Source organism: Cetorhinus maximus, chromosome 21 (genome assembly GCF_964194155.1).
Source record: "Cetorhinus maximus chromosome 21, sCetMax3.hap1.1, whole genome shotgun sequence".
NCBI classification, from domain to species: domain Eukaryota; kingdom Metazoa; phylum Chordata; class Chondrichthyes; order Lamniformes; family Cetorhinidae; genus Cetorhinus; species Cetorhinus maximus.
The window spans coordinates 25,132,156-25,157,673 of record NC_135899.1 but is presented as its reverse complement, the minus strand read 5'-3'; the positions used below and the strand labels follow the sequence as shown (position 1 = coordinate 25,157,673).

Here is a 25,518-nt window from a genome sequence, read left to right as displayed (position 1 = left end):
GGACGCAGTGGAGGCTCACTGTGATGTCCTCTACCCCCGATCGGGCTGCAGGATGGGCAGTAATGTGACCAACCAGGCTTGGGAGGCGGTGGCAGTAATGGTCAGTGCCAATGCCCTTCAAAAGAGGACAGCCACCCAGTGCCACAAGAGGATAAATGATCTCCTCCGTTCCTCCAGGGTAAGCCACTCTTCTCATCACTCTCACCTCATACACTCACAAACCCATCACACATCCACAGGGCCCTCACTCACTGCCGGTTCAAGGGACATCACCATTCACTCTCTCACATTCACCATCATTGTCCTCATCCCGTCCATGGGACCACTCACCACCCACACAGGCCAGTCACACTTATCATCGGGCCTGGCAGGCATCCTGCTTACACTTTCTCCATCCCTATCCATGCAGGACAAGCTGGCACATAAGAGAGAGAGGTCACAGACTGGTGGGGGAATGCCTGAAATCAAGGTCCCCACAATTTTGAAAACAGAGTCATCCAGCTGGCCGGTGACAATCTGGAACCTTCCTGTGCTGACGATGAGGTTGCGGTGCCCCACCAAGTCAGGATCCAGCAACATCCATCAGACAACCATGCTGTGAGTGATGTGCCCTCTTTCACAGGCCACTGCCACACACTAATTGTCTTCCCTTGCTTTCACAGGCACATCTGGGAAACAGAGTCCATGACCCAGGGCCTCCAATCAAGCCCCAAAGAAACCTCTGAAGAGGAACCCGAGGCACCTTCCCTGAAGTCCTGTCACAGCGCTCACCCACACCCTTCACCACCACAGAGACACACACCTCGGTGGGACCCAGCTTTAGAGTAGCCTCAGGATCACAATCTGGTGAGCACATCACACTGTCTGATCCACAGCAGGTGGAGCCAGGGGTTTCCCAGGACTCTGGCACTCGGTGGACTGCTGGAGGCCAGAAATTTGCTGAGCTCGAGTCAGATGAGGAGCCTCTGGACTCGGTCATGACACAGCTGCTGGAGCTGCAAATTCAAGTTCAGGGACATCAGGAAGGGATGTCCACTGCACTCTTCAGATTGCAAGGTACTATGGGGGATACCGTCCTCCTTCAGTCTGAGGTGATTGCGCCCGCCATGCCAACACACTGAGGTCAATACTGGTAGGATGGCGGCCGCCATAGAGACCTTTGTCCAGGACTGGAGCACTTGGTGGCACTTTGATGCCTCTGCATTGCTTGAGTGGGTAGATAAGCTAGAGGCCCAACTCCAATCATATCAAACGTGGCTGCGCCTGAACTGCCTCAGCAGCAGAGGAAATGTCACTTTAAACAGGTTTCCCGAATGTGCGGCCTCTTCCCTTGGCCACCCTACCCCCCTCCCCGAATGCTTGTGCATTATATTCAATGGCAGGGCTGCCCTTAAACCCCCTCCACAAGTCGCCTCAATGGCAGGGCTGCCCTTGGCCACCCCTCCTCTCCCCCCCAACGCTCCTCAAGCTTGACGTCCAGAAGGCAAACCAGCGAGTGCTGCACAACGTTACTGTGTACTCACCTCCGAGCCCCTCTCAAAGTGCAGGCCGCCAAGGGCACATCGCTAATGTGCTGTTGTAATGTGCACGTCGGTGTATTTTCCTGCTGACATGGACAGATGATTCAGTGAGGGGAGTGGGGGTGACGATTCCGGTGGGCTGGCCTAATAATGATATGCTGATGTATTACGATGAGGTTCCTGACGTCCGATGGCAGGAAACACGGCCCTCCATCGTGAAACTGATCGCGCCATATTGTCCAGTCATGCCCGATTCCGGCAGGCACGGAGTTACAGAGAGGGACTGCGTGTGTCACCGAGAGGGAGGGAGTGCGGGTGTTACAGAGAGGGAGGGAGTGCGGGTGTCACCGAGAGGGAGGGAGTGCGTGTGTCACCGAGAGGGAGGGAGTGCGGGTGTCACCGAGAGGGAGGGAGTGCGGGTGTCACCGAGAGGGAGGGAGTGCGGGTGTCACCGAGAGGGAGGGAGTGCGGGTGTCACCGAGAGGGAGGGAGTGCGTGTGTCACCGAGAGGGAGGGAGTGCCGGTGTTACAGAGAGGGAGGGAGTGCGGGTGTCACCGAGAGGGAGGGAGTGCGGGTGTTACAGAGAGAGAGGGAGTGCGGGTGTCACCGAGAGGGAGGGAGTGCATGTGTCACAGAGAGGGAGGGAGTGCGGGTGTCACCGAGAGGGAGGGAGTGCAGGTGTTACAGAGAGGGAGGGAGTGCGGGCGTTACAGAGAGGGAGGGAGTGCGGGCGTCACAGAGAGGGAGGGAGTGCGGGTGTCACAGAGAGGGAGGGAGTGCGGGTGTCACAGAGAGGGAGGGAGTGCGGGTGTTACAGAGAGGGAGGGAGTGCGTGTGTTACAGAGAGGGAGGGAGTGCGGGTGTTACAGAGAGGGAGGGAGTGCGGGTGTTACAGAGAGGGAGGGAGTGCGTGTGTTACAGAGAGGGAGGGAGTGCGGGTGTTACAGAGAGGGAGGGAGTGCGTGTGTTACAGAGAGGGAGGGAGTGCGGGTGTTACAGAGAGGGAGGGAGTGCGTGTGTTACGGAGAGGGAGGGAGTGCGGGTGTTACAGAGAGGGAGGGAGTGCGGGTGTTACAGAGAGGGAGGGAGTGCGGGTGTTACAGAGAGGGAGGGAGTGCGGGTGTTACAGAGAGGGAGAGAGTGCGGGTTTTACAGAGAGGGAATGCGTGGGTTACAGAGAGGGAGTGCGTGTGTTACAGAGAGGGAGTGCGTGTGTTACAAAGGAGTGCGTGTGTTACAAAGGAGTGCGCGTGTAACAGAGAGTGCGCGTGTTACAGAGAGAGAGTGTGCGTGTTACAGAGAATGTGCGTGTTACAGAGTGTGCATGTTACAGAGAGAGTGTGCGTGTTACAGAGAGTGTGCGCGTGTTACAGAGAGTGTGCGTGTTACAGAGAGAGTGTGCGTGTTACAGAGAGAGTGTGCGTGTTACAGAGAGAGTGTGCGTGTTACAGAGAGTGTGCGTGTTACAGAGAGAGAGTGTGTGTGTTACAGAGTGCGTGTTACAGAGAGAGAGTGTGCATGTTACAGAGAGTGTGCATGTTACGGAGTGTGCGTGTTACAGAGAGTGTGCGTGTTACAAAGTGTGCGTGTTACAGAGTGTGTGCGTGTTACAGAGAGTGTGTGCGTGTTACAGAGAGTGTGCGTGTTACAGAGAAAGAGTATGCATGTTACAGAGAAAGAGTATGCATGTTACAGAGAGTGTGTGTTACAGAGTGAGAATGTGCGTGATACAGAGTGAGTGTGCGTGTTACAGAGAGAGAGTGTGCGTGTTACAGAGAGTGCGTGTTACAGAGAGAGTGTGCGTGTTACAGAGAGTGTGCGTGTTACAGTGTGCGTGTTACAGAGAGTGCGTGTTACAGAGAGTGTGCGTGTTACAGAGAGTGTGCATGTTACAGAGAGTGTGCATGTTACACAGAGAGTGTGCATGTTAGAGAGTGTGCGTGTTACAGAGAGTGTGCGTGTTACAGAGAGTGTGCGTGTTACAGAGAGAGCGCGTGTTACAGAGAGAGCATGTGTTACAGAGAGAGTGCGTGTTACAGAGTGCATGTTACAGAGAGTGCGTGTTACAGAGAGTGCGTGTTACAGAGAGTGCGTGTTACAGAGAGAGAGTGCGTTACAGAGAGAGAGCGTGCGTGTTACAGAGAGAGTGCGTGTTACAGTGTGCGTGTTACAGAGAGTGCGTGTTACAGAGAGAGTGCGTGTTAGAGAGAGAGTGCGTGTTACAGAGATAGAGTGCGTGTTACAGAGAGAGAGTGCGTGTTACAGAGAGAGTGCGTGTTACAGAGTGTGCATGTTACAGAGAGTGTGCGTGTTACAGAGAGAGTGCGTGTTACAGAGGGAGTGCGTGTTACAGAGAGAGTGCGTGTTACAGAGAGAGAGAGTGTGTGTTACAGAGAGAGAGTGCGTGTTACAGAGAGAGAGTGCGTGTTACAGAGAGAGAGTGCGTGTTACAGTGTGCGTGTTACAGAGAGTGCGTGTTACAGAGAGAGCGCGTGTTACAGAGAGACAGTGCGTGTTACAGAGAGAGTGCGTGTTACAGAGAGTGCGTGTTACAGAGAGAGAGTGCGTGTTACAGAGAGAGAGTGCGTGTTACAGAGAGAGTGCGCCTGTTACAGAGAGAGTGCGTGTTACAGATAGAGAGAGTGCGTGTTACAGAGAGTGAGTGCTTCAGAGAGTGTGTGTTTCAGAAACAGTGGCCAGAATTTTGTGGCCCCATTGCAGCGGGGACAAGGCCGTAAAATGCAGCGCGCCATTCTAAACTCCAGTGACGTCAGCGGGACCCTAAAATTCCGCTGGCGTAAAATTCCACCCAGGGAGTGCGTGTTACAGTGTGTGTGTGTATTGTTACATAGAGTGTGCGTGTTACAGAGAGAGTGTGTGTTACAGAGTGTGTGTGTATTGTTACAGAGAGTGTGTGTGTTACAGAGTGTGTGTTACAGTGTGTGTGTATTACAGAGAGAGTGTGTGTGTTACAGAGAGAGTGTGTGTGTTACAGAGTGTGTGTGTTACAGAGTGTGCGTGTGTTACAGAGCGTGCTTGTGTTACAGAGCGCGCGTGTGTGTTACAGAGCGCGCGTGTGTGTTACAGAGTGCGCGTGTGTGTTACAGAGCGCGCGTGTGTGTTACAGAGCGCGCGTGTGTGTTACAGAGCGCGTGTATGGTACAGAGTGTGTGTTACAGAGAGATTGTGTGTTACAGAGAGATTGTGTGTGTCAGAGAGATTGTGTGTGTGTCAGAGCGCGCGCGTGTGTTACAGAGCGCGCGCGTGTGTTACAGAGCGCGCGCGTGTGTTACAGAGCGCGCGCGTGTGTTACAGAGCGCGCGCGTGTGTTACAGAGCGCGTGTGTGTGTTACAGAGTGTGTATGGTACAGAGTGTGTGTTACAGAGAGATTGTGTGTGTTACAGAGTGTTGCAGCAAGTGTGTGTTACAGAGAGTGTGTTACAGAGCGTGTGAGTTACAGAGTGTGTGTGTTACAGAGAGTGTGTGTGTTACAGAGAGTGTGTGTGTTACAGAGCATTTGCGTTACAGAGTGTGTTGCAGAGAGAGTGTTACAGAGAGCGCGTGTGTGTTACAGGGAGAGTGTCTTACAGAAATTGTGTTACAGAGAGAAGGTGTCTTAAAGATAGTGTGTATGTTGCAGAAAGATAGCTTGTGTGTTGCGGAGAGAGAGTTTGTGTGTTGCGGAGAGAGAGTTTGTGTGTTGCGGAGAGAGAGTTTGTGTGTTGCGGAGAGGGAATGTGTGTTCACGAGTGAAAGCTACTAGGCCTGTTGGGTAACACTCTCTCAGCAGCATGTATTGCATTAAAGGTGTAGTCCAGATAAGGATGGCAGGTTTCCTTCCCTAAAGGGTCAGTAATGTACCAGATAGGTTTTTACAACAATCAGTGATACTGAGAATAGCTTTACACTCCAGATTTTATTAACAAAATTTAAATTCCACCAGCTGCTGTGGTGGGTTTTGAATCCATGCCTCAAGAGGATTGGCCTGGGCCTTCTGGTCTAGTGACATCACCACTGCACCACCTACAACACCATCACCTCCAAGATTGCTTTATCATCACACTTGCATATGGGCCACTATTCCTGCATTGTCATTGGACTAATACCCTAGAGTTCCCTATTCTAACCTCATTGTGAGAATCCCATCACCATAATTCCATCAGCTGATAAAGGAGAAAGCCAACCACCATCTTCTCAGTGGTGTGCAATGAATAGGGCCTTGCCAGCAAAAGCCACAACCTACTAACTCATTTTACTTGTCACTGCAGGCAAATTTTTTGAATTCTTTCACAGGATGCAAGCGTTGCTGGCTGGGCCAGCATTTATTGCCCATCCTTAATTTCCCTTGAGAAGGTGGTGGTGAGCTGCCTTCTTGAACCACTGCAGTCCATGTGATGTGGGTACACCCACAGTGCTGGTAGGGAGGGAGTTCCAGGATTTTGACCCAGCGACAGTGAAGGAACGTCGACATATTTCCAAGTCAGGATGACGTGTGCCTTGGAGGGGAACTTCCAGGTGGTAGTGTTCCCATGTGTCTGCTGCCCTTGTCCTTCCAGGTGATAGAGGTCGCGGGTTTGGAAGGTGCTGTTGAAGGAGCCTTGGTACACACTGCTACCACTGTGTGTTGGTGGTGGAGGGAGTGAATGTTTGTGGATGTGATGCCAATCAAGTGGGCTGCTTTGTCCTGGACGGTGTCAAGCTTCTTGAGTGTTGTGGGAGCTGCGCTCATCCAGGCAAGTGGAGAGTATTCCATCACACTCCTGACTGGTGCCTTGTAGATGGTGGACAAGCTTTGGGGAGTCAGGAGGTGGGTTACTCCACAGAATCCCCAGCCTCTGATCTGCTCTTGTAGCCACAGTATTTATATGGCTGGTCCAGTTCAGTTTCTGGTCAATGGTCAACCCAGCAGATTTTCATAAACCCTGAATTCTTCCCACTATCACTCAAACAGGGACAGAAACACGGGTAGAGTCTTTCAGTGAAAGTGTCGGTGAAAGTGTGGAGGTGGGACATGTCGTCCGCGTTGTAAAATGACACTTGTCCACCCTCATAGTCCAGGTACACCCCGATCCTCCTGGGGTTCACACTCAGGCTCAGATATGTAGGAGGTGTGGTGAAAGCCGTGTACTCATTTCCACTCCGCAGGCCCAGTCTCCAGTAGCCATCCTCGGGCATCCGCTTGATCCTCCCTTTCCTGTTGCAGGACTTCTTAGCCACACCCAGATCCCACTCGGTCTTGTCCCCCACCTCCACCTCCCAGTAGTGCCTCCCTGCTGCGAATCCCTCCAATCCCAGGACACACGCACAGCGATCAAACCTCTGGGGCGTGTCTCGAAGCATTTGCCGCTGCTGCCCCATTCTCACACTGGACAGGTCCTCGGACAGGATAAGCCAGGGGTTTGCCGTTTTTGGATTCAGAGTCAGAGCGGCTGGCACTGAGGGGGAAAAGAATCATATAAAAAAAATAAGTCAATGAACTTATCCAAGGTCACCTACTGAAACATGAATGACAGCTCATGAAGTCAGCTCCCTACTAAGATGGACCCTTGCCACTGGAAGCTTGTGTCAAAGCAGGAGTGGACCATCCCACCCTTTGAATTTTTTTTCAACTCCTTCATGGGATGTTGCATTCGCAGGCCAGACCAGAACTTATTGCCCATCCCTAACTGCTCTTGAGCTGAGTGGCTTGCTAGACCATTTCAGAGGGCAGCTAAGAGTCAACCGCATTGCTGCGGGCCTGGAATCACATGTAGGCCAGACCAGGCAAGGATGACAGGGTTCCCTTCCCTAAAGGGACAGTAGTGAAGCAGCTGGGTTTGTACAACAATCAATGTTCTGGTCTGAAACTCGCTTTATGTTCCAGGTTTATTGCGTGGTGGGATTTGAATCCATGTCACCAGGACATTAGTCTGGACCTCTGGATTAGTAGTCCAGTGATGTTACCATCATCCCCCACCCTGGGCTATTCCGCTATTGAATTAGATCATGTTAAGCTATGCCTTTGCTCCATTTCCTTTGGTCCTCTTATCTTGTAAAAAAATCTATCAATCTCAGTCTTGAAAATTCCGTTTTACCTAAGCATTGACAGCTTCATGGTGGGAGGGAATTCCATATCTCCAGTTCTCTTTGTAGGGTCATAGGAACAGGAGTAGGCCATTCAATCCCTCGAGCCTGTTCCATCATTCAGTAAGGCTATGCCTGTCCTGTGACCTAACTCCATATACCTGCCTATGCCCCATATCTCTTAACACCTTTTGGTTATCAGAAATCTATCAATCAGATTTAAAATTAATAATTTATCTGGCATCAACTGCCATTTGTGAAAGTGAAATTCGAACTTCTAACAGCCTTTGAAAGCAGAAGTGTGTCTCAGCTTCACTCATACGAACGTACGAATTAGGAGCAGGAATAGGCCGTTCAGTAAGATCATGGCTGATCTGATTTTAACCTCACATTTCCTGCCTACCCCGGATAACCTTTCTCCCCCTTGCTTATCAAGAATCTGTCTACCTCTGCCTTAAAAATATTCAAGGACTCTACCTCAGCCACCTTTTGAGAAGGAGAATTCCAAATTCTCACAACCCTCTGAGAGAAAAATGTTTTACTCATCTCTGTCCTAAATGGGCGATGGCTTATTTTTAAACAGTGACCCTTGGTTCTAGACTCTTCCACATAAGGAAACACCCTCCCTCTGCACATCCACCCTGTCAACTCCCCTCAGGATCTTATACGTTTCAATCAAGTTGCCTTTTACTCTTCTAAACTCCAGCGGATACAAGCCTAGCCTGCCCAGCCTTTCCTCATAAGACAACTGCCCATTAGTGTAGTAAACCTTCTCTGAATTGCTTCTAATGCATTTACACATTGCTTAAATAAGGAGACGAATACTGCACACCGTACTCCACATGTGGTCACCCCCTGAAAGCTCTGACGTCAATTTTTAGACTAAAACTGCTGGTTTTAGACTCCCCAGCTGGTGGAAATGGGGCAGGTAGAAACTATTTATTGCCCATGATGTCTTGAAAGTTTCAATCAAATCATCAGTTAACCTTCTAAATTCCAAGGGATACAACCCTTGTTTGTGTATCCTCGCCCCCCTCCCCCCTAATTTAAAGCCTTGAAGTCCGGGGATCATTCTGGGAAATCGTGGTGCACTCCCTCCAAGGGCAATTTATCCTTCCTAAGGCGCAGTGTACAGGACTGCTCACAGTGTTTCACATATGGTCTAACCAGGGTTTGGTAAAACTGAAGCATGACTTTTACCCCTTTGGGTTCTTCTCCTCCTTGAGTCTATTGCCACACCTAGAGAAGCAAAAGTTAGATGAAGCACATGCTTACGACTGTTTCCTGTAGCTAGTTTTTCGTGGAACGGGTTGCTAGCCTGTCACCGGAGGCTATAGCTTGAGGGGTGCCACTCCACGTCGATCATGGCTGACCAGGCGACTCTCCTGCTTGGCATATTGGAAGGACTGGATTGATAATCAATCTTGTTTTGCTACATCATGAACACACCTTCCATGACCGACTAGCCCTGCAATGGGCCTCGAACTCCACTGCTTGGAGGGAGGGACACTCCTAGGCCACAAGATCCTACTCTTACATTCTGGTCCTCTAGATAGAAAGACCAGCATTTCACAAGCTTCTTGATTATTTTCTGTACCTGTTCATGACACTTTAATGATCTGTGTACCTGGAAACCCCCACCCCTCCCCCAATATCTTTGAACTTCCAATATTCCCAGCTTTTCACCATTATGAACATACCCTGTGCTATCATTTCTAGGCCACCCCCCAAAAAAAAAGTCCCCTCACATTTACCTACATTGAAATCCATTTGCCACAGCCAGGTGCTCAGGTGGGATTTGAACCCATGACCCTCAGGGCATTAACCTGTGCTATAGGAGCACCAGGCCAGTGACACTGCCACTACACCACCATCTACCCCTAAAGAAGCAGCTGAGAACATTTGAATCTCTTTACCAGGGCTGATGGAGTCCATCATTTTTCTCCACGCTATATATTGCAAGGGACCTCTGAATATCCCCAAGGGAAGATCCGTGTCCACCAATGCCATAGAATCATGTTTTTCACTAAACCTGCAAACAAAATTTTGATTATTGGAAAAATATTTTTCTGTTTTTTGTTGTTTTTAAAAGGCTGATGTGTTTTTCCTTTTATCTATTTTTAAAAAAGGAATATTATACCTCGTGTTCCAGGAACCTTCTTCCTGAAATAAAAAGAAATGCAGATCTAGATTTGTCAGTCAGTTTAAGACAGAATAAAAACCCAAAACTACAATACAGAACTGCACCTAGAATTTCACCAATTTTAAACAGTCCTCCAAACAGTTCTAAAGAAGAATCATATAAGACTCGAAACATTAACTCTGCTTTTCCCTTCATGTCCATATGCAGCAAGACCTGGACAATATTCAGGCTGATCAGCTTGGGCTGATGAGTGGCAAGTAACATTCGCTCCACACAAGTGCCTGAAAAAGGCCATCTCCAACAAGAGAGAATCTAACTATCTCCCTTTGACATCCAATGGCATTACCATCGCTGAATCCCCCACTATCAACATCCTGGGAGTTACCATTGACCAGAAACTGAACTGGACCATAAAAATACTGTGGCTACAAGAGCAGGTCAGAGGCTGGGAATTCTGGAGAGAGTAGCTCACTTCCCCAAAGCCTGTCCACCATATACAAGGCACAAGTCAGGAGTGTGATGGAATACTCTCCACTTGCCTGGATGAGTGCAGCTCCAACAACATTCAAGAAGCTCGACACCACCCAGGACAAAGCAGCCTGCTTGATTGGCACCCCATCCACCACCTTCAACATTCATTCCCTCCACCACCAATGCACAGTTGCAGCAGTGTGTACCATCTACAACAGGCACTGAGTAACTCGCCAAGGCTCCTTTGACAGCACCTTCCAAACCCATGACTTCTACCACCTAGAAGGAAAGAGCAGCAGATGCATGGGAACACCACCACCTGCAAGTTCCCCTTCACAGCCACACACCGCTCTGGCTTAGAACTATATCGCCATTCCTTCACTGTCGCTGGGTCAAAGTCCTGGAACTCATTTCCTAACATCACTCTGGGTGTTCCGACAACATGTGGACTGCAGCGGTTCAAGAAGGCAGATGTAGATAGGATATTTACCCTGGCTGGGGGTGGGGTCTAGAACCAGGGTACACAGCCTCAGAATAAGGGGCAGGCCATTCAGAAGTAATTGAGGAGTCAAACACATAACTGTGGGCCTGGAGTCACATGTAGGCCAGACCAGGTAAGGATGGCAGATTTCCTTCCCTAAGGAACCAGATGGGTTTTTTTTGTGACAATCGGCAATGGTCTTGTGGTCATCATCAGTCTCTTAATTCTAGATCTTCACTGAATTCAAATTTCACTATTTGCCATAGTGGGATTCGAAGCCTGGTTCCCCCAGAGCAAGAGCCTGGGTCTCTGGAATGCTAGTCCAGTAACAATACCGCTACGCCACAGCCAACAGATTTACCCCCAACAGATAACAGAGAGCAGAATTTACTATCCCCTCAAGGGGTTTTGAGAGGTAATTTCGCACAGCCAGGCGCCATTGCACGAGGCTTAAATTCCTCGCTTTACCTTAAGAAGGGATAATATGTCCGGCTGTTCGAGTTGTGCTTGAAATTCGGACAGCACCCGCTCAATGGAATCCAGAACCTCTTGAATCCCCCGCAGTTTTTCTCGCATATCTTCCAAGATCCTCTCCTCCTGTTCCTGGAGATCTCTGCTCAAACGCTGCTCCTTTTCATTCAGAGTCCGGTGCATTTTAGCAAACTCGTACCTGATGTGGGTCTGCAGGTTGCGTGACTGCTCCTACACAGCGAAAACGCGGGACAACATTGTCAATGCAACCGCGATAGAAGGTCACAAAACTAACCGGGGGGTGCAAAAAAATAAAAGAAAAGACACAAAACAGCACCTTACCCTCACTTGGGAAATCTTCTGCTTCTGGTTAAATTTAGCCTTGAGAACAGTGGCCTTCCTCTTAGCGGCCGAATCCAAGGATAATTTCAGATTATCCTGTAAGAATGCAGAAATCAGCATTGCAAAAACCCGGAGGGTTGGGGGCTGGAGGGGTTGGTGGGAGTTTGGGCGGCGAGATGAAATTCTGCAGGGGTTAAAGCTTGCCCGCTTTTCACACAGTGATTGCGGCACAGGAGGAGGTCATTCGGCCCATTGTGCCTGCGCTAGCTCTCCGAAGGAGCAATTTACCTAATGCCGCTCCCCAGCCTTCTTCCCGTAACCCTGCGCATTTTCCCTTTTCAGATGACAATCCAATTCCTTCTTGGCTGCCTCGATTGACCCTGCCTCCCCCACACTCTCAGGCAGTGTATTCCAGATCCTAACCACTCACCGTGCCAGAAAGCTTCCCCTCGTGTCTCCATTGCTTTTGTTTTTGCCAATTAACTTAGGTCTGTGCCCCCTGGTCCTCAACCCCTTCCACCAGCTTTTATTCCTATCCACTCTGCCCAGACCCCTCGTGATTTTGAATACCTCTATCAAACCTCCTCTCAACCTTCCCTCCTCCAGGGAAAACAACCCTGACCTCTCCTACCGATCTGGGCAGCTGAAGTTCCTCGTTTCTGGAACCATTCTAGTGAATCTTTGCTGCACTCTTTCCAAAGTCTTCATATCTTTCCTGAAGTATTATGGCCAGAACTGGACTCAGTGCCCCAGTTGAGCCTGAGCCGGTGTTCTATACACGTTTAACATAACCTCCTTGACTCCATTTACCTTGTAAATCTCCACAGCCTCGTTGAGGGGAATGAAGTTGTGATACTTGTGCTCCCTCCCGTCTCGGCAAATACCACAGATGAGTTTCTTATCAGTTTCACAGAAGAGTTTCAGCTCTTCCTGGTGCAAATCGCAGTAAAGTTTCCTGCCTTTCCCCCTCCGGTTGCGGGGCCGGTTCCTTGCTTTCTCAGCCAGGTTGGAGAGGGCGCGGTTGGACAGGAGGTTTATTTCTGGAAACACCTCTAAGCACTCGGGACAATAGTTAGACTCCTGCACATCCCAACAGCCCATTATACAGGCTCGACAATAGTTGTGGCCGCACTCCAAGGTAACTGGGTCCTCGAAGAACTCCAGGCAGACGGCACAAATTAATTCCTCTTTCCAATTCTCGGACTGTCGCCGAGAATCCATCTCCAAATCAGCTACTTCCTGATCTCAGCCTGAATTAAAACTTTCAGAGGCGGCTAGGAGCTCCCGTGTGGACTGGCCAACTTTGCAGCAACTTCCTCGTATTTTGAAGATTTGGCCTATGGGTAACAGTGACTCACAGGTACAAAGGGAGGGAAGAGGTGTGTGTGGAGGGGCCAGCACTCTGCCTGAGAGGTGTAATTTGATCCAGCCGCTGACAGCCGCACAGGCAGAGCAGGCTTTGAAACACTGCGTGAATGTTCAACCACACCAATCTACTGCAACTGAAGCAAAATAGTTCAGAATACACACTGCACAAACACACCCTAACATATAGCACCAACACTGGCCACAGTTGAGATAATAGACAGCACCAACACAAAGGACATTATTTCCCCTCCAATAGTGCAGCACTCCCTCAGTGTTCAACCTCTGACAGTGCAGCACTCCATCAGTACTGCCCCTCTGACAGTGCAGCACTCCATCAGTACTGCCCCTCTGACAGTGCAGCACTCCCTCAGTACTGCCCCTCTGACAGTGCAGCACTCCCTCAGTACTGCCCCTCTGACAGTGCAGCACTCCATCAGTACTGCCCCTCTGACAGTGCAGCGCGACCAATACTGATCCTCTGACAGTGCAGCACTCCCTCAGTACTGACCCTCCGATAGTGCAGTACACATTCAGTACTGACCCTCTGACAGTGCAGCACTCCTTCAGTACTGACCCTCTGACAGTGCAGCACTCCTTCAGTACTGACCCTCCGATAGTGCAGCACTCCATCAGTACTGGCCCAGTCTGACAGTGTGGTGTTTTCTCAGCACTGACCCTCAATTCAGCACTCCTTCAGCACTGAACCACTAACAATGCAGCACTCACTCCGTATTTACCCTGTGACAGTGCAGCACTCCCTCAGTAGTGATCCTCTGACAACGCAGCACACCCTCAGTATTGAGCCCCTGACTGTGCAGCACTCCCTCAGTACAGACCCTCTAACAGTAAAGCCTTCCCTCAGTACTGACCCTCTGACAGTGCAGCACTCCCTCAGTACTGACCCTCTGACAGTGCAACACTTCTTCAGCACTGACCCTCTGACAGTGCAGCACTCCCTCAGTACTGACCCTCTGACAGTGAAGCCCTCCCTCAGTACTGACCCTCTGACAGAACAGCACTCCATCAGTGCTGCATGTCTGACAGTGCAGACACTCCCTCAGTACAAGAAGATCTGACAGTGCAGAATTTTTTAGTACTCACCCTCTGACAGTGCAGCACTCCCTCAGTACTGCCCCTCCAAAAGTGCAGCACTCCTTCAATACTGAATCTCTGACGGTGAAGCCCTCCCTCATAACTGACCCTCTGACAGTGCAGCACTCCCTCAGTACATGAAGATCTGACAGTACAGAACTTTTTTAGTACTGACCCACTGACAATGCAGCACTCCCTCAGTACTGCCCCTCTGACAGTGCAGCACTTCTTCATTACTGACCCGCTGACAGTGAAGCCCTCCCTCAGTACTGACCCTCTGACAGTACAGCACTCCCTCAGTGGTGCCCCTCTGACAGTGCAGCACTCCCTCATTACTGACCCTCTGACAGTGCAGCACTTCCTCAGTACTGCTCGTCGGACAGTGCAGCACCCCCTGAGTACTGACCCACTGACAATGCAGCACTCCCTTAGTACTGAAATTCTGACAGTGCAGCAACCCCCCAGTACTGAGCCTCTGACAGTGCAGCACACCCTCAGTACTGACCCTCTGACAGTAAAGCCCTCCCTCAGTACTGACCCTCTGACAGTACAGCACTCCCTCAGTGCTGACCCTCTGACAGTAAAGCCCTCCCTTAGGACTGACCCTCTGACAGTACAGCTTTCCCTAAGTACTGCCCCTCTGACAGTGCAGACACTCCCTCAGTACATGAAGATCTGACAGTGCAGAACTTTTTTAGTACTCACCCTCTGACAGTGCAGCACTCCCTCAGTACAGACCCTCTAACAGTGAAGCCTTCCCGTACTGACCCTCTGACAGTGCAGCACTTCTTCATTACTGACCCGCTGACAGTGAAGCCCTCCCTCAGTACTGACCCTCTGACAGTATAGCACTCCCTCAGTACTGCCCCTCTGACATTGCAGCACACCCTCATTACTGACCCTCTGACAGTGCAGCACTTCCTCAGTACTGCTCCTCGGACAGTGCAGCACCCCCTCAGTACTGACCCACTGACAATGCAGCACTCCCTCAGTACTGAAACTCTGACAGTGCAGCAACCCTCCAGTACTGAGCCTCTGAAAGTGCAGCACTCCCTCAGTACTGACCCTCTGACAGTGCAGCACTCCCTCAGTACATGAAGATCTGATAGTGCAGAACTTTTTTAGTACTCACCCTCTGAAATTGCAGCACTCCCTCAGTACTGCCCCTCCGACAGTGCAGCACTCCCTCAGTACTGAGCCTCTGAAAGTGCAGCACTGCCTCAGTACTCACTCTCCGACAGTGCAGCACTCCCTCAGTACTGAGCCTCTGAAAGTGCAGCACTCCATCAGTACCGGTCCAGTTTGACAGTGTGGTGTTTTCTCAGCACTGACCCTCAATTCAGCACTCCTTCAGCACTGAACCACTAACAATGCAGCACTCACTCCGTATTTACCCTGTGACAGTGCAGCACTCCCTCAGTAGTGATCCTCTGACAACGCAGCACACCCTCAGTATTGAGCCTCTGACTGTGCAGCACACCCTCAGTATTTACCCTCTGATAGTGTAGCATTACCTCTGTACTGACCCCCCAACAGTACAGCACTCCCTCAGTACTGACCCTCTGACAGTGCAGCACTTCTTCAGTACTGACCCTCTGACAGTAAAGCCCTCCCTCAGTACTGACCCTCTGACAGTACAGCACTCCCTCAGTGCTGACCCTCTGACAGTAAAGCCCTCCCTTAGGACTGACCCTCTGACAGTACAGCTTTCCCTAAGTACTGCCCCTCTGACAGTGCAGACACTCCCTCAGTACATGAAGATCTGACAGTGCAGAACTTTTTTAGTATTCACCCTCTGACAGTGCAGCACTCCCTCAGTACAGACCCTCTAACAGTGAAGCCTTCCCTCAGTACTGACCCTCTGACAGTGCAGCACTTCTTCATTACTGACCCGCTGACAGTGAAGCCCTCCCTCAGTACTGACCCTCTGACAGTATAGCACTCCCTCAGTACTGCCCCTCTGACATTGCAGCACACCCTCATTACTGACCCTCTGACAGTGCAGCACTTCCTCAGTACTGCTCCTCGGACAGTGCAGTTCCCCCTCAGTACTGACCCACTGACAATGCAGCACTGCCTCAGTACTGAACCTCTGACAGTGCAGCAACCCCCCAGTACTGAGCCTCTGAAAGTGCAGCACTCCCTCAGTAGTGATCCTCTGACAACGCAGCACACCCTCAGTATTGAGCCTCTGACTGTGCAGCACACCCTCAGTATTTACCCTCTGATAGTGTAGCACTCCCACTGTACTGACCCCCACAACAGTACAGCACTCCCTCAGAACTGACCCTCTGACAGTGCAACACTTGTTCAGTACTGACCCTCTGACAGTGCAGCACTCTCTCAGTACATGAAGATCTGACAGTGCAGAACTTTTTTAGTATTCACCCTCTGACAGTGCAGCACTCCCTCAGTACAGACTCTCTAACGGTGAAGCCTTCCCTCAGTACTGACCCTCTGACAGTGCAGCACTACCTCAGTACATGAAGATCTGACAGTGCAGAACTTTTTTAGTACTCACCCTCTGACAGTGTAGCACTCCCTCAGTACTGCCCCTCCAACAGTGCAGCACTCCTTCAGTACTGACCCTCTGACCGTGCAGCACTTCCTCAGTACTGCTCCTCTGACAGTGCAGCACCCCCTCAGTACTGACCCACTGACAATTCAGCACTCCCTCAGTACTGAACCTCTGACAGTGCAGCAACCCCCCAGTACTGAGCCTCTGAAAGTGCAGCACTGCCTCAGTATTGCCCCTCTGACAGTGCAGCATTCCCTCAGTACATGCAGATCTGACAGTGCAGAACTTTTTTAGTACTCACCCTCTGACAGTGCAGCACTCCCTCAGTACTGCCCCTCCAACAGTGCAGCACTCCCTCAGTACTGACCCTCTGACATGAAGCCCTCCTTCAGTACTGACCCTCTGACAGTGCAGCACTTCTTCATTACTGACCCTCTGACAGTGCAGCACCCCCTCAGTACTGACCCACTGACAATGCAGCACTCCCTCAGTACTGAACCTCTGACAGTGCAACATTCCCCCAGTACTGAGCCTCTGAAAGTGCAGCACTGCCTCAGTACTGCCCATCTGACAGTGCAGCACTCCCTCAGTACATTAAGCTCTGACAGTGCAGCACTTTCTTAGCACTCATTCTCTGACAGTGCAGCACTCCCTCAGTACTGCACCTCCAACAGTGCAGCACTCGCTCAGTACTGACCTTAACAGTGCAGTACTCCCTCAGTACTGAACCTCTGACAGTGCAGAACTTTTTTAGTACTCACCCTCTGACAGTGCAGCACTCCCTCAGTACTGAACCTCTGACAGTGCAGCACTCTCTCAATACTGAGCCTCTGACAGTGCAGCACTCCCTCAGTACTGAACCTCTGACAGTGCAGCACTCCCTCAATACTGAGCCTCCGACAGTGCAGCACTGTCTTAGTATTGTACCTCTCAAATGCTACATACCCTCCATACGCTGGCAGTGAGGTTTTCACCAGGAATTGTCGCTCAATCCCTGGAGAGAGGTAAGTATGGGTGGGTTGGGGGCTGCGGGGAAGAGAACGTTGGAGGGAGGGGTGATCGGATGCAAGGAAAGGGGTAGTGGTGTGTGGCTTTCAGCGACACTCCCCCCACCTTCCTGATGCCAGGGGAGGGGAACTTCCAGGTGGTGGTCTTCCCATGTGCCTGCTGCCCTTGTCCTTCTAGGTGATATTGGTGGTGGGTTTGGAAGGTGCTTATTAAGGTACCATCACTAATACAACATGGCCTACATCACTCATTACCATAACTATTCTATTCTAACCTTTTGGAGTTGGAATGTGTCATTTTCTCTTTATTCCCTTCTCCACATGAACACAAGGAATCCACAAAGCTGAAGATGTCGCATTTGCTTTTGGTAAGCAAACACTTAACAAAATCTCTAAAACCTACTATCAACACCCACTCCATCCACTGCTGCTGCACTGTGGCCGCAGTGTGCGCTCTCCACAGATTGCACAGCAGCAACTCACCGAGGTTTCTTCAACAGCATCTCCCAAACCTGTGACCCGCACCGCTTGGATGGACATGGGCAGCGGGTACATGGGAGCGCCACCACCCCCGAGCTCCTCTCCGAGTCACGCACCATTTCGAATGTATATCAACTGCTCCTTCACGGTCGCTGGGTAAAAATCCAGGGAGCTCCCTCCCTGACAGTGCTGTGGGAGGGACCTTCAACGCACAGACTGCTATTGTTCAAGAAGGCAGCGCACCACCACCAGCTTCTCAATGGCTATTAGGGACGAGCAAAAGATGCTGGCCCAGCCAGTGATGCACTGATCTCCAGAATACAAGAACCGAAGAAATAGGAGCAGGAGTGGGCCATGTGGCCTGTCGCGACTGTTACCCCATTCTATATGATCATGGTGATCTTGGGTTTTAACTCCATTTTCCCTTATCCCTGAGAAACCAAGAATCTGTCTATCCCAGCCGTAAATGTATTCAATGACGGAGCATCCACAACCCTCTGGGGTAGAGAATTCCAAAGAATCACAACCGTTTGAGTGAAGTAATTTCTCCCCATCTCCTCATTTCATTGATATTATTGTCTTGAAGGTGCGAATTGCGTGAGATGTGAATCTTAACTGTGTCCACTGGCAGGAGGGTCAGGAACCAGAGAATACCAATTTAAAGTAATTGGCAAAAGAATAAGCAGATAGAAGAGGAAAAATAATTTACACAGCGAATTGTTGTGATCTGGGAAATGCTGCTTGAAAGGGTGTTGGAAGCAGGTAGTAACTTTCAGAAGAGGATTGGATATTTACTTGAAAAGGTCGGAAGGGGGTGAAGAGAAGACACTGTGGCAGCAACACATTGTCCTAAGATGTACCCTCTGATGCCCCCTCGGCACTGCGGAGAGGGCTGTTGTGGCCATAGTTGTAATTGTTAATTGATCATTTCTGGGAGTAAGTTGGTTCAACTGTAAATACTGCAACATTTCCTTAGAGCTCATCAATTATTTTGCTTCACATCTTACTTCATGTCATGAGACTTTCAAATGTTTTTATGGCTGATTTGCTTCTTGCTCAAAGAAAAAGGATTTATAGTTTGGCCAACAAATATATTTCCAGATTGTATTGAACTTTCACTTATTTATAAAAATAAACTTCACCGTTGTTGCTGAGCCTGTTTATGTTGTGTGTTTAACATAAATTGCAGTTTGCAGATCTAAATAGAAAATAAAATGCTTTATTTTTTGCACAATGTACATCAAAACTGAATGGAATTTAGTACACAACTAAGTTTAAGCTAAGTGTGTGAGTATTGTACCATTAGAAATAATTCTCATGAATACACTAGGGATAATTTTAACCTAACTAACCAGGAGGGAATCACACAGGATCAGGTAGAGTCGCAGTTTTACACACCAGCCAACAATGTTCTCAACTGTCTTGCTCTGGGTTAAAATTCTTCCACTCCCAGGACAGAATTTAATGTAGGTAATGGGGTTCTTGCCTTCTTGCCCGCTGGCTAGTCAGCTGGCGAGAGCAATGCATTACGTACTTTCTGGAAGGCCTGCATGAATTAAGTGCCAAACAAATGAGCCTTTTCCAGGATCTGAAATCCACACCCCGCGTCTTCCACCTGTTGGGATTGCCAGTGACCGAGCCAGGATGTTCCTCATTCACATGCAATTAGTGCCCGATTGAGGGACCCGGCATCGGGAAGGATTGAAAGCCATTGCCCCCCACCCTTGCATCCGACCACATCCCCCTCATCAACATTTCCTTCCCCCACGGTCACCATCTTGCTTATACTTACCTTTCTCCAGGGATCCAGTTACAATCTCAGGCCTCAATGCGGGAGGGGCAATACTGAGGGTGCACTGTACTGTCAGAGGACCAGTACTGAGGGAGTTCTGCACTGTCAGAGGACTAGTAGTGAGGGAGTCCTGCACTGTCAGAGAGGCAGTACTGAGTGAGTGCTGCACTGTTGGATGATCAGTACTGAGGGAGTGTTGCACTGTCAGGGGGGGTCAGTACTGAGGAAATGCTGCACTCTTCCTGTAGCTTGTTTCTGTGCTGTAAGTACCATGTAACTGAACAATGGAAGACCTGAAATTGTCAAGTTTATCTCCTGTTAAAATTGGTCTAAATGCTGCTACAACGTGGTATCTGTTTGTCTGTGTTTGTGTGTTGGGGGGGTTGCGGGGGGAGTATGTGTGCTTATGTCTGCATTTGTGTGTCTATCTGCCTGCCTCTCTGTCTGTGTGTGGAGTTGGGGTGTGCTGTGATGCCGCAGTAGTCGAACATCTGGTGCCGACATGGTCAAGTCTGGGCCTCTGAGAATGATCAGCTGGACTGAGGCACTACAAATCAGCAGGTTGCTCATTGAGATTAAAAAAATAATGAAGGGCTGGGGAATGTGGCGGCGGATAAAAAGACTGAAATAAAGAAACGAATTTTCAATTTCCCGGGCTTGGAGGGGTTTAGTTCCGGGATCGAGATCCATCCAATAGGAACGCAAGAAACAACCAATCACCTTCGTCCATTGAACGATAAGAACCAGCCAATCGGCTGGCGGTACTTGTTGCACCAATCAGGTGCCATTTGCTTGTCCCTACAACCACCCCCCACGCACCCACCCACCCACCTTAAACCAGCTTATATTTCACCCCTCTCCTAATTTTACTCAGTTCTGTTGAAGGGTCACGAGGACTCGAAACGTCAACTTTGTTCTTCTCCGCCGAAGCTGCCAGACCTGCTGAGTTTTTCCTGGTATTTCTGTTTTTGTTTTCAATTTCCCGGGCTTGGTGGGGTTTAGTTCCGGGATCGAAATCCATCCAATAGGAACGCAAAGAAGCAACCAATCATCTTCGGCCATTTAACGATAAGAACCAGCCAATCAGCTGGCGGTACTTGTTGCACCAATCAGGTGCCGTTTGTATCTGACCAATCAGCGATGTAGTGTCGGCTGCAGGCGGCGGACTGGACTCTATAAAAGGAGCAGCAGCGGCAGCTTCGCTGTAGTTTCGGGAGGATCCCAGAGGAGAGATTAAATGGCGAGGACCAAGCAGACAGCCCGCAAATCCACCGGGGGGAAAGCTCCCCGCAAACAGCTGGCCACCAAGGCGGCTCGCAAGAGCGCCCCGGCCACCGGCGGCGTCAAGAAGCCGCACCGCTACCGGCCCGGGACCGTGGCTCTGCGGGAGATCCGCCGCTACCAGAAATCCACCGAGCTGCTCATCCGCAAACTGCCCTTCCAGCGCCTGGTGCGGGAGATCGCCCAGGACTTCAAGACCGACCTGCGCTTCCAGAGCTCGGCCGTCATGGCCCTGCAGGAGGCCAGCGAGGCTTACCTGGTGGGGCTCTTCGAGGATACCAACCTGTGCGCCATCCACGCTAAGCGGGTCACCATCATGCCCAAGGATATCCACCTGGCCCGGCGGATCCGGGGAGAGCGGGCCTGAGTTAAAACAACCCATTCCCCCCCCACCCCACCCCCAAAAATACAACTCAACACAGCAACGGCTCTTTTCAGAGCCACCACATCAGTAAAAGGACAAAGTTGACACGTTTTGGGAGGGCAGGAGATGAATTGCTCGGTTCATAGCCTATTGTAGTTGCAGTACTTGTATGGCTTGGTGTAGTTTCTGGTCAATGGTTCAATTATCCTTCAGGGAAGGAAATCTGTCCTTAGTTACATACATGTGACTTTAGAACAAAAATGCCCCCCTGAATAAGGGTGATTAGAGATGGGCAATTTATATTCTGGCCTAGCCAGTGATGCCCACATCCTATGAATGAATTTTTAAAAAACTCCCAGGGTGTTAATAGATTTGGCGGCGGTAATGCTATTGAATGTCAAATTGTCTCAGTTGGTATCAGGGCCCTGGTTCTGCTCTGTTGGCTTGTTGCTTCTTGGTTGCTGCAACAGGAGAAATTCCCTAAACCATTTTACCATGGCTGCAAGGAAACCACTTCAATTCAGAGTCTTGAATTAAATTGAATTTGTCTTAAACGTGGTCTTAACAGCTGAATGTTGGTAATACAAAATGGCTAATGTTTGAAGCATGAGGTTTACTTGAAGTATAAGCCATGGATGTTGACAGTGTAGATACCAGGAGAATGTTTACATTTGTAGGAGAGACTAGAATCACGGAGACACAGGTCTATCTTTCAAGACATGAGAATTTTTTTAAGTTTGTGCATGAAGTTCTCTTCCTCAGAAAGCATTGGAGGCTGGGCTACTGAAGTTATTCAAGGCAGAGTTAGACAGATTTTTGACAGTCAAGGGTTATGGGATGGGGGGCAGACGGCAAAGTGGAGTTGAGACCATGACCAGATCAGCCATGGTCTCATTGAATGGCAGAGCAGGATCCGTGGGCTGAATGGGTCTTCCCCTGCTCGTACTGCCGATGTTGCTATGAAGGATTGGAGGGATTAATCTCCATCTGTCAGGACTAGTTACATCAGGTTCTTGAAGCATCCGATATCAGGGGTACAAGTGGGTGTTTGGGACTGACTGGCGAATACATGGCCGAGTTCCTTTCAGGTATTATTCAGATCGACTTCTTGAATTGAAGTGGTTTCCTTGCAGCCATGTTAAGTTTAAAATGACAAATTAGTCCATGTTCTTTCAGCAGCTCTTGTAGTTATCTTTGTCACAGCAACATGTTGCATTTACAGTGCACTTCTAATGTAGCAAAACACCCTAAGTTGCTTCACCGCATTAGAAAGAAAACATTTTGTCAGCGAATCACAAGGAGATATCAGGACAGATGGCCAAAAGTTTGGTCGAAGGGACAGGTTTTGCGGAGCATCTTCGAGGAGTGAGTTACCATTTCTTGTTCAGTGGTGTCAGTGGAATGGTGTTTCTGACTTGATTTAAAAAAACAAGTGTATCTATGACAGGCAGAGAGAGGTGGGCCTGCCAATAATTCAATAAAGCCACTACTGTATTTTGTGGGAGAAAGCTCCACTCTTTCAACCAGACCCTTTGTGAAGAAATGCTGATCCTAATTTCTCTCCTGATTTTGAGGTTATTTCTCCTTGTGAGTGCTGCCATTCAGAAAATGGAGAACCAAATAGATGTTTACATAAGATTCCAACACTTGATACCCAATGTGAGCTCGAAGAATAACACCTCATTTCTCAAGTCGGCACTTTGCAGCTTTCCGCTCTCAATATCGCAACTTTTTTCAGCAATGCTTAAAAAAGAAGTGACATATCGAAGATTTTTGTCTTGCGCTCATCAGGATGCTTCGCAAGAATACCGATATAAGGGGAAAACAACAATTTATACTATATGTGAAGAGAGTGTTGAGTAGTTGGCAAATGGACTCTGATTGGTAGAGGCATTGCCATACATTACTGGTGCATTCTCCATGGCAATGCCTCTACAATCAGAATCCACTTGCCAACCAATCAGCACTCTCTTCACATATAGTATAAATTGTTGTTTTCCCCTTATAGAAACATGGCAAATAGGAGCAGGAGTAGGCCATTCAGCCCTTTGAGCCTGCTCCGCCATTCATTATGATCATAACTGATCATCCAACTCAATAGCCTGCTCCCACATTCTCCCCATATCCTTTGATCCCTTTCCCCCCAAGAGCTATATCTAACTCTTTCTTGAAAACATACAATGTTTTGGCCTCAACTACTTTCTGTGGTAGCGAATTCCACAGGCTCACCACTCCCTGGGTGAAGAAATTTCTCCACATCTCAGTCCTAAATGGTCTACCCCATATCCTCAAACTGTGACCCCTGGCTCTGGACTCCCCCACCATCAGGAACATCCTTCCTGCATCTATCCTGTATAGTCCTCTTAGAATTTTATAGGTTTCTATGAAATCCTCCCTCATTCTTCTGAACTCCAGCGAATATAATCCAACCGACTCAATCTCTCCTCATTTGTCAGTCCTGTCATCCCAGGAATTAGTCTGGTAAACCTTTGCTGCACTCCCTCTATAGCAAGAACATCCTCAGATAAGGAGACCAAAACTGCACACAATATTCCAGGTGTGGCCTCACCAAGGCCCTGTATAATTGCAGCAAGACATCCCTGCTCCTGTACTCAAATCCTCTCGCTATGAAGTCCAACATACCATTTACCTTCTTTACCGCCTGCTGCACCTGCATGCTTACCTTTAGCGACTAGTGTACGAGGACACCTAGGTCTCGTTGAACGTTCCCCTCTCTCAATTTATAGCCATTCAAATAATAATCTGCCTTCCTGTTTTTGCTACCAAAGTGAATAACCTCACATTTATCCACATTATACTGCATCTGCCATTCATTTGCCCACTCACTCAGCTTGACCAAATCACACTGAAGCATCTCTGCATCCTCCTCACAGCTCACCCACCCACCCAGCTTTGTGTTATATTGGTATTCTTGCGAAGTGTCCTGATGAGTGCAAGACAAAAAGCTTCAACATTTCTCTTTTTTTCAGCAATGCTCAAGTTCTGTTCCACCAAACGACCACTTTTTTTTTCTGTGGCAGAGGGTGATAAAGATTCTGCTTTTCTTATTTGCCACTAGACCAACCTTTTCTTTCTTTTCTTGTGCCATTACCTTGGCCCCTTTTGCCTTGCACTAATATGCACTTTGTTGCTTAATCTGATGCAAAACTCTCCACTTGCTTGGATGAGTGCAGCCTCAACAACACTCAAGAAGCTCGACACCGTCCAGGCGATTGGCACCCCATCTACCACCATCAACATCCACTCCCTCACCATCGATGCAGTGGCAGCAGTGTATACCGTGTACAAGATGCACTGCAGCAACTCACCAAGGCTCCTGCGACAGTCGACCCCTACTTTCAATGAACTGTTGCAGTGTGTGAAGGTAGTGCACTGAATTCCCGATGAGCAGGAGGACAGCGAACCTACTTCCTGCAATAATTCTTCTGTGTGAACATCACTCATACTGTGCAGCTCCAAGTTTAATCAATATTCAAACAGAAGCAAACTACTGCGGCCTCCGGAAAACTGAAATAAAAGCTGGAAACGTCATCCAAAACTCTGCTGCCCGTGTCCTAACTTGCACCAAGCCCCGCTTCACTATCACCCCTGTGCTCGCTGACCTACATTAGCTCCCAGTCAAGCAACGTCTTGATGTTAAAATTCTCATCCATTCATGGCCTCGCCTCTCCCTATCTGTGTAATCTCCTCCAGCCCCACAACCCTCCAAACTATCTGCGCTCATCCAATTCTGCCCTCATGAGCGTCCCTGATTGGTGGCCGTGCCTTCAGTTACCTGGGTCCCAAGGCTCTGGAATTCCCTCTCTCCGCCTCCCTGCCTCACTTTCCTCCTTTAAGGCGCTCCTTAAAACTCTTTAACCAAGCTTTTGGCCAGTTGACCTAACATCTCATGTGGCTCCATGTCAAACTTTGTTTCACAATGTTAAGTTAAAGGCACTATATAAATATAAGTTGTTGTTGAAATGCTCTGGCAGCGTCTGAGGGGGGAGAGAAACAGAGTTAGTGTTTCAGTCCTGATGAAACCTCTGTTTCTCTCTCCCTCCGTCTCTTCATAGAAGCAGCCAGACCTGCTTGAGTATTTCCAGGATTTCCTGTTTCTTCC

General features: G+C 49.4%; 2 protein-coding genes across 2 annotated transcripts; one reads left to right on the top strand and one right to left on the bottom strand.

Annotated features, from left to right (window-relative positions):
* Positions 1–5,419: 5,419 nt before the first annotated feature.
* LOC144695759 (zinc-binding protein A33-like) lies at positions 5,420–12,795 on the bottom strand. The gene is made up of 6 exons (XM_078566732.1): positions 12,304–12,795; positions 11,494–11,589; positions 11,149–11,382; positions 9,726–9,748; positions 9,502–9,617; positions 5,420–6,957 (listed from the first exon to the last, which is right to left on the bottom strand). The coding sequence occupies exons 1-6, from the start codon at positions 12,712–12,714 to the stop codon at positions 6,413–6,415; spliced, it is 1,425 nt and encodes a 474-aa protein (XP_078422858.1). The 5' UTR covers positions 12,715–12,795; the 3' UTR covers positions 5,420–6,412.
* An 8,192-nt stretch (positions 12,796–20,987) lies between these two features.
* Positions 20,988–21,398, top strand: LOC144695370 (histone H3-like). Its single transcript, XM_078566269.1, has one exon. The coding sequence runs from the start codon at positions 20,988–20,990 to the stop codon at positions 21,396–21,398; it is 411 nt and encodes a 136-aa protein (XP_078422395.1).
* The last annotated feature ends 4,120 nt before the right edge of the window (positions 21,399–25,518 follow it).

Coding starts and splice junctions, on each gene's coding strand:
- LOC144695370 (XM_078566269.1), top strand. CDS start 20,988: ATGGCGAGGACCAAGCAGACAGCCCGCAAATCCACCGGGGGGAAAGCT.
- LOC144695759 (XM_078566732.1), bottom strand. CDS start 12,714: ATGGATTCTCGGCGACAGTCCGAGAATTGGAAAGAGGAATTAATTTGT. Junction 9,749..11,148: donor ACATATTATCCCTTCTTAAG/GTAAAGCGAGGA, acceptor TTTTTATTTCAG/GAAGAAGGTTCCTGGAACAC. Junction 9,618..9,725: donor GAAGGTTCCTGGAACACGAG/GTATAATATTCC, acceptor TTTTGTTTGCAG/GTTTAGTGAAAAACATGATT.